At 40.8% G+C, this 9,371-nt stretch overlaps 1 protein-coding gene across 4 annotated transcripts in view; it reads left to right on the forward strand.

Annotated features, from left to right (window-relative positions):
- Nucleotides 1-9,371, forward strand: part of LOC112500328 (nuclear pore complex protein NUP160) — a 42,302-nt gene extending 32,931 nt beyond the window's left edge. For 2 of the 4 annotated variants that reach the window (XM_025103788.1, XM_025103789.1), the window contains exons 25-27: nucleotides 1,690-1,827; nucleotides 8,291-8,464; nucleotides 8,831-9,371. In XM_025103788.1, the coding sequence (XP_024959556.1) occupies nucleotides 1,690-1,827; nucleotides 8,291-8,464; nucleotides 8,831-8,875 (357 nt within the window). In that variant the 3' untranslated portion in view covers nucleotides 8,876-9,371. The remainder of the gene's footprint in view (nucleotides 1-1,689; nucleotides 1,828-8,290; nucleotides 8,465-8,830) is intronic. The other 2 variants (XM_025103790.1, XM_025103791.1) reach the window with 1 other exon arrangement.

The following is a 9,371-nucleotide window of genomic DNA, read 5'->3' on the forward strand; positions in this document are numbered from 1 at the left end:
CCTTAGGGGTACTGCCTCCAAGACAGCATGATCATGCTATTCCCCTGCAGCCTAACACTAGTTCGATATGTGTAAGGCCCTACCGTTACTTGTATAAGCAAAAAAAAAATGAGATTGAAGGGTTGTTTCGGGACACGTTAGCTGCCAAACTTATCGGTCCTAGCAATAGTCCATACTCAAGCCCAGTTTTGTTTGTCAAGAAGAAAGACGGGAGTTGGCGGTTTTGCGTGGATTATCATGCCCTCAATAATAATAAGTTTCCTATCCCATTGGTAGATGAATTGATCGATGATTTCCTTTTTCTATTGGGAGAGGCTGGCTTTCGAAAACCAGTAACCCCTGTAACTCCTGCTTTGATTGATCATTATAATACTAAACCCTACCATTCAGTTGAGTTCATATCAGAGTACTGATGAATATTTGAGTTTTTTACAACGTGTGTTTGTGGGTTAATGAGGTGGCAAAGTCAAGAATTTTTGTGAACGGGTTCAAGGTCAGTATCTATGCGGCGTTGAGATTGCGAGAACAAAGGGGGACGAGGGAAGTGATGAATATGTCAAAGAATCAAGGTCATGAAAAGCGCTTAACAAACAAGGAGTAATCAAGTAAGTTGGAAGAGGATGAATCTGGTTTCTAAAGACAAAGAGGCACTACTTGGCTTCTAGCCTTCCACCTTGAGGGCAATGTGTCTTTTGTGGGCAGGGGGAAGTAATGGGAAGTAATGCTAGACTATGCATAGGCTTGGCCTAATGTATATTCACATGTAGGGTTTTTTAGTTAAAATGCAACAATAACATAACCATAATTTGTTATGTTTCTAAATAGGAGATTAACATAGGATAGATTTTCATGCTTGATTCGACTTGACAGTAATTTTAAGTTAAATTCGGCATCTTTGGAGAGTCGATCGACTTTCTCAAAAGTTGACTAACCTTTCATTTGTAACAACCATAACAATGAAGTGAGAAGATTGAGTGCTAATTATGAAACTAGTGAGGTGACCTAATGCAATACTTGCATCACTCAATGCTTTTGTTTTTCGTTTCAAACACATTATCTTCCAAAGAATTACTTGCCATATAACCAATTATATCATTGAGAAAATATTTATCTTGATTATGATAATAGTACCTAATTCTACATTGTTTTATTCATATACATATATGTATATTCATATATAACCTAGTCTTATAACTCTACTTGCCAATACAAGTAAGATATCTTTGATAAAAGTTTTTAATTAACAAATGGGAAAGCAATCAAAGATTAAAGCATGAGTTCCCTTTATCATGTGGTTGGGTGAGAATGTAGAGAGAACAAATCTAGTCGAAATCACAAGTAATTGAGGCACATGCCATGGCACTGCAAAATTTGGTTTGGTACCTCACCATAGGAGGGGGCATTGTAAGTAAAAGGTGGGCACTTGGCTAATGGAGTTACAGTTAAATATTGTAAAAACAACAAAGCTTTTGGAATACAATTAGAAACATGTGTTGCTTCTGTTTCTTGATTTAGTTTTGTTTATTGTGAAATGTATACTAATTCATATCAGAAGTTATATTTGTCTGCTCATTTCACCTCTTAATTTACAAGCGTGCTTCTAGCATTAATTTATTCGACTGATGTTCAATTTATTTTCTAACTGAGGTAATGCTTTGCCTTTTACATTTGCTTCACTGTTTATGACAGTGCACACTCAAGGGAAACTGGGGCATGGCTGGGGCAGAATCAAGTCCTGCATCACTGTTCCAACTCTATGTCGATTATGGACGATATGCAGAAGCTACTAATCTGCTGCTTCATTATATTGAGTCTGTTGCAGCAGTGGTAATGTTTCCGTCTTTTCTCAGTGGACTTCCATAGATTGATATAAAATTTCCACGGGTTTGTTTCAGTTATCTCATTCAGATCCAAATATAGTTCTTTTTCACTGATACGTGAAATTAATCCTCCTGATATTGGACTGCGGTTCTTTACTAGTCACAGTATAAGGACTTGCCACATTTGTTGCTCTTCCTACACCAATTGTTATATTAATATCATTGCTATCTATATTTCTCTCTAAATATCAAATAAAGTGATATACTGATATTGAGGCATCTACCATTGTTACACTAGGGAGAGGTAGAAAAAACAATAAGCAGCCCCCCATTCATTAAGTATTGCGTTTGGATGACGCCCATTATCTTATTTGTGATCCTGCCAAGGTTTTTTCAAAAATACAACTGATATTGAGGCATCTACCGTTGTTATACTAGGGAGAGGTAGAAAATACAATAAGCAGCCCCCATTCATTAAGTATTGCATTTGGATGACGTCCATTATCTTATTTGTGATTTTATCAGTTTTATCTGATACATGTTTTATTAGGCAGTAGGTATCACCCATGCACTCAGTATGCATTCATGTTGGCTCTTCTTTCTGCGGTATGTTATGTAATTGGTCCAGATTTAGATGATTATACTAATATGTTATCAAGTTTGCTCAGCGAGATGAATGTTGAAATAAATGTTTTATGTGGTTTCAGGCATAAGTTAACTGGTTTAGGGGCTGTTCAGTTCGTTTACTGTTAAGACCTTGTATGGAAATAGCTAGCTGGCTGTATTGATATAGCTGTCTGTATGTATTAGACAATTAAGTGTGATATATATATATATATATAATTATATTAGAGGGTCTAGAGTGTAAATGTATCTCTTATATATATTATCCTTGATTGTAATCGATATATATACACACAATTACCAAGTTTATCTTGGTATCAGAGCCGGCTCTAAACGCCTACAGCTGCTGCCCTACCGCAGTCGGCCCTAAACGCCTACAGCTGCTGCCCTACGGCTGCCGCCCTACCGCTGCCATCACAAGGCAACCCTAAAGCTACCGCACCCGTCTTCTACCCTACGGCTGCCTCACCTTCTGTCCAATGACAACTGTTGCAGCTTTCACTCCAACCGAGAAAACCACCCATAACTTCCCCAAGTTTGGCTTCACTTTATCACCAAACAACTATGGCTATTGGAAGACAATGGTTCAACTGTTCCTTGTCACAAACAACCTGTTCGGCTATGTTGATGGCACCGTTCCTTGTCCACCGATGACTATCTCATCATCATCATCATCATCATCATCATCATCATCATCATCATCTGGAAAAGATGCCGGCAGCACCACAGTGCCCCCACCACAACCGAATCCTAACTACACGACATGGGTTTCCAATGATGCACATGTACGGATGCTGATTATTTCTACAATCTCTGAGGCGTCGTTCCAACACGTTCAAGGACTTACCTCCCGTGATCTTTGGCTGTCTCTTGAACGTGCTTACGCTCCTCACACATCATCTAGGGAATACACCCTAAAAACTCAGCTTCTTAAACTAGAGATGAAGCCTGCTGAAACCTCCTCCGCATACCTGACCAGGGCTCAAGAATATGATGATGCTCTCGCCAATATAGGCGAACCAATGAAAGAGAAAGATTTGGTGATGCTGGTTATCTCGGGTCTTAGAGAAGAATACAATGGGTTGAAGTCAACACTCCTTGGTCGCCAATTTCCAACTGCCTTTGCAGAACTTCATGGCCTGCTATCAGACCATGACTACATGATCAAGAAATCTGCAACTGACATCTCTCCGCCTCAAGCATTCTCGAATGTCACGAACAACCGCAACTCAGCGGTTCCTGGTGCCACCTCGTCTACTCCTCAACTTCAAGCTATTCAACAGCTTCTGTCACAACTTGGTCTTCAAGTTCAGCCTGTTAATGCACAGYCTGCACATGCCTTTTACACCAACAGATCTGGGAATAACCGTGGCCGTGGACGTGATTCTAGACGCGGACGAGGAAACTACAACAACAGAAGTCAAGGAGGAGGTAACCGTAATCAATTTAGTTGGGCTTCTAATCAAAACACTATTTTTGGCACATGCAACAGGTGTGGGATTGGTCATATCCCGTCTCATTACCCCAATCGCGACCCTGCTCCTATGAGGACGAGACAACCACCTTCTGCCAACTTTACAAATTACCGGTCACAAGCTTGGCTTCCGGATACAGGCTCTAGCCATCATGTTGCACCGGACCTATCTAGCTTCGATAACTCTGAGGCCTACTACGGTGACGACAACCTTCACGTTGGCAATGGTAAGGGTTTACCCATTCTAAACATTGGTTCCTCACAACTTCATTCACCAAACAAAACCTTTTCCCTTAAAGACATGCTACACGTACCCGACATAAAACAGAACTTACTTTCTGTTCAAAAATTATGTTTTGATAACCATGTGTACTTTGAATTTCACTCTACTTTCTTTGCTGTGAAGGACAAGTTCACACACACTATCCTCCTCACTGGTCCAAGTAATGGTGGTCTCTACTCCCGTCCTCCTCAGCCTGTTCAGAAAATGTCGTTTTCTACCACACGTGCCTCTTCCACCACATGGCACCAAAGACTTGGACATCCACATCCACAACTTTTGAAGTCCATGTTATCTAAATATCATTTACCTTTACAAAATAAGTGTGCTATTACTTTTTGTGATTCATGTTCTGTTGGCAAATCGTCTAAACTTCATTTGTTACCATCTAYWTATAAAAGTTCGCACATTTTGGATTTGGTTTTCTGTGATGTATGGGGGCCCGCTCCTGTTCCTTCTTTTGATGGTCACAATTATTTTCTGCTGTGTGTTGATCATTACTCCAGATTTATGTGGATCTTTCCATTAAAACTAAAATATGATGTTTATGCCATTTTTAAACGATTCCTTGCGATGGTTGAAAGACATTTTCAAACCAAACTAAAATCTGTTCGAACCGACTAGGGAGGCGAGTTTCGGAATCTCTCCCAATTCTTCTCTCCTCTCGGCATCACCCATCGCCTCTCATGTCCCCATACAAGCGAACAAAATGGCTTTGTTGAACGACGACATCGACATGTTGAAACCGGTCTTACTTTACTTGCTCAATCCCATGTTCCACAATGGTTTTGGCATTTTGCTTTTGACACTGCAGTCTATCTTATTAATCGAATGCCATCCAGAACCAACTCAAACACCTCACCATTTGAACATGTGTTCAAACACAAACCCGATTTTTCCTTTCTTCGGGTTTTTGGATGCCAATGCTACCCTCATCTCCGTTCATACAATAAACATAAAATTTACTTCCGCTCTACATCTTGTGTGTTCCTTGGTTACATCACCGCTCATCATGGCTATCGATGTTACGACCCACAGTCTGATCGTCTTAACGTGGCCCGTCATGTTCGATTTAATGAACAATTATTTCCTTTCCAAACATCTCCTCCAACCACTCCTACTCCAACCCCTCCAAATCCTTACGTCTCCACCTATCCCAAATCTGACCTCCCACCCACCTCTTCATCCTCCCCAAGACCTAATGAACATTCTGCTCCACCAGAACCGACACCCTCCACTGCACCTACAGTGCAAACTGTCCCACAAGAAACAACACCTACCACCACCCCTCCTAATGACCACCCTACGGCTCAACCACCCCTTATCCACACCTATCACCGCCGTTCCATAGTCACCAAACCACCACCGCAGCCTACCTCTATCCCCCCCTCCTCTACCACCGAACAACCCACCCGTACTCGACCACCCAACCTACGCACCAATCCCAAACAAACCAAACCTTACAATGCCTCCTCATACCATACCCATCATCCTTCACCTGACACCGAACCGACCACCTTTACTATTGCTAACAGGTACCCTCAGTGGCGTACTGCCATGGCAGACGAGTATTCGGCGTTGATGCGGAATGGTACTTGGACATTAGTAACACGCGTTCCAAATTCCAATGTAATTGATTGCAAGTGGGTATACAAATTAAAAAGGGACCAAACAGGGGCAATAAAACGTTACAAGGCACGACTAGTAGCCAAAAGGTTTCGGCAGCAACCAGGCATTGATTATCAGGAGACGTTCAGTCCCGTGGTCAAATCGACCACTATACGTGTTGTTCTATCTCTGGCCGCAACACAGAAATGGTCCCTAAGGCAGCTTGATGTGAAAAATGCCTTCCTACATGGTGATCTCAACGAGACAGTTTATTTGTAACAGCAACCAGGGTTCGTTGACCCGGACAAACCCGATCATGTTTGCCTACTTCACAAATCCTTATATGGATTAAAGCAGGCCCCTAGAGCGTGGTTTCATCGATATTCTACGGTCCTTCATTCTCTTGGCTTTTTCAGGGCTCCAAAACGGAGCCTTCCTTGTTTATTTACTCCCACAAGGGCACCATTTTGTACATGCTAGTCTATGTTGATGACATTCTTTTGACAGGAAACAACCCGGAGGCTATTGACAAAGTGGTACAACGTCTTAGCCAATCTTTTGTTGTTCAGGAAATGGGTTGCTTGTCTTATTTTCTCGGTATTGAAGTGACCAGTCAGGATCATGATATGATTCTATCACAACGGAAATACATCCTTGAACTCTTGCAACGCACAGGCCTGTGTAATGCTAAACCGACTTCATCTCCTATGACCACTAATGCTAATCTTGCTCTTGGTGATAGTGTTACGTTTGCTGATCTGGTCAAGTACCGCCAAATTGTTGGTGCCCTTCAATATGTGACATTGTCTCGTCCGGATATTACTTTTGCGGTCAACAAAGTCTGCCAATTTATGCAATCCCCCACTGAAAATCATTGGACGGCAGTCAAACGAATTTTTCGTTACTTGCAAGGCACTGCTGACTATGGTTTACGAATCATGCATGATTCAGGCACAATCCTTCATGCCTACACTGATTCTGCTTACAACTCTCTGACTGGCTTCTCCGATACTGACTGGGCTGGTTGCCTTGACGACCGTCGATCCACTAGCGGATATGCTATCTATCTTGGTTCAAACCTAGTATCATGGTCTGCACGAAAACAAAGGACTGTCTCTCGGTCATCAACAGAGTCTGAATACAAGGCTCTAGCCGATACTGTTGCTGAGCTCACATGGCTTCAAACACTACTGCGCGAACTCCGGGTTCCTGTGAAGTCGGTTCCTACCTTATGGTGTGATAATCATGGTGCTACGTATCTTTCAGCTAATCCTGTCTTTCATGCCTGTACCAAACATGTAGAAGTTGACTTTTACTTTGTTCGAGAAATGGTTGCACAACGGAAGCTTTCAGTTCAGTTTATATCTACAGATGATCAGATTGCAGACTTGTTTGCCAAGCCGCTACCTTCACAACGGTTTCTCCTATTACGGTCCAAGCTACAGGTCGCTCCCCGGCCTTAGCTTGCGGGGGAATATTAGACAATTAAGTGTGATATATATATATATATATATATATAATTATATTAGAGGGTCTAGAGTGTAAATGTATCTCTTATATATATCCCTGATTGTAATCGATATATATACACACAATTACCAAGTTTATCTGTATGTTAACAGAAAAGGGTTGTTGAACTGAATAAACAGTCTGAATTTCAGAAATGACCATTTTAGTCCCAGTCTTTATTTTTGATTGAATAAAACAATAGTTTGATAAAAATGTTGAATAAATGACTTGCAATTATAACAAAAATATCAATTTAAATGTTATTTAAATAAAAACAACTTGACTAAATTAAATTTTATGAATTCAAACATTTATCGTAGCTTGAAAATTTTCTTTCTTTTTTCTTTTCCTTAATTTAATATTATTGTGTCTTCGTTGAGGCATTAGGTTTATACTTCATTCTTCCGTTGTACCCTATGTTGGTTTGCACAATCATTGGTACTTTAGTATTGCCATGTTCACTAATTGCACCAAGTTATTTAAATTCATTTGCACAAATTACAAGCTTCAAAGCTTAAAAATAACATTATAGAGTCCTCTTTCCACAAAAATAAAATAAAATTTGAAGATGATCTGGTGAAGAACTTGACTAATTGTAATACATAAACAGTTGGGGAGTGCGTACGTGGTTTGCAATTAACGATCTTGGTTGTACTTCACTTTTCCTTTGGCTGGCATGTTGCTTCGAAACTGGGCCATTGCGGAAAAGCAGACATTGTCGAAAGCTTATGTTCTTTATTCCATGCCACATTTCTTAGCACCGTCAAAGCTTTCAATGGTATCTGATAAATAATACAAAATGCTTCTTCAAAAGATTGAGAAATTTTCATAGCCAATGTAAACATTGTTAGGCTAAATAACAATGACATATAATGAGAAAAATATTATCTGTGCTTACTGTTTATTTAGGATAAGAATTTAGAGTAGCTTCCATTTTTAACTAGTTGTTTCTGATATTTTGTCACATACCTGCAGAGACCAGCTGATGTCATTCGTCGGAAGAAGACATCTGCAGTCTGGTTTCCATACACAACAATCGAGCGGTTGTGGTGCAAGCTTGAGGAATTAATTAGTTCGGGCCATATGGTACATCAATGTGAAAAGCTAAGAACACTGTTACTGGCGGCTTTGCTCAAGCATTTCAAACTGGTACTGTTTCAGCTCTTGACTGCTATCAATCCCCCCCCCCGCCCCCCCGGCCCCGTGCAGCGCAGGTCCCTGCGTATTACCTTAGGGGTAGGAGTTCCCGGGTTCAAACCCGTTGTGAATTACCTCCCCCATGATGGTCATGGGACTGGTGGGGTGGGGGCCCTCCAGAGTAGAGATGTACAAAAAAGCCCGGTTGAGCCTAAAATAGTCTGCTAAGGCTCTCTTTCTACCCCAAAGATGGGCCCAAGCCTAAAATAGCCCAGGCTTTTTCTGCTTACTGAAAATCAGGCTTGGAAGGCCCAGGTCTTGTTCATCTTTTGTCTCCTCAGTAGGTGAACTTACCATGTTTCTCAATCTTGAATCCAGCTAAATGTAGACTCGGAAGATGTAATGTCCTCTTCAACGTCTTGATGCTTATCCGTTACAACTTTTAGCATCCGTGGTAACGAGTAAACGTCGTTCATGGTTTGATGTCTGTACAGTACCCTGAGTTGGTTTTGACATCAAGTCATTCTGTTATAACCATGAATGTCCAAGTACAAACGTATGTTTCTCGACCTGCTGCCGGCGACTTGCTATTGAAGACCAAAGTGTTGTTGTGACACTAAAACCAACTAGTGTTTTGGATCCAGGATTGCCAGCTATGTTTTGTTGCATCACAAATCTGTCTTGCTTATATAGTATGTACTTCCTTTTTTCTCCTTTGATGCATTGTTTTCAAGTACATAAATATTATATACTGTAAATGCATCCTTCTCATAGTTGGTAAAATTTACAATAACTTAGATACTGCTAGGCCACAGAGGGCTTTTTATAATTTGATGCAATGTTGTTTGCACACATTATGGCATGTACTTTGCTTGCTTCTTCTTTTATTTATTTGTTTGGCAAGTCAAAAACAGTCTCT

This window comes from Cynara cardunculus (genome assembly GCF_001531365.2).
Source record: "Cynara cardunculus var. scolymus isolate 2C chromosome LG 17, CcrdV1, whole genome shotgun sequence".
In the NCBI taxonomy this organism is placed as follows: domain Eukaryota; kingdom Viridiplantae; phylum Streptophyta; class Magnoliopsida; order Asterales; family Asteraceae; genus Cynara; species Cynara cardunculus.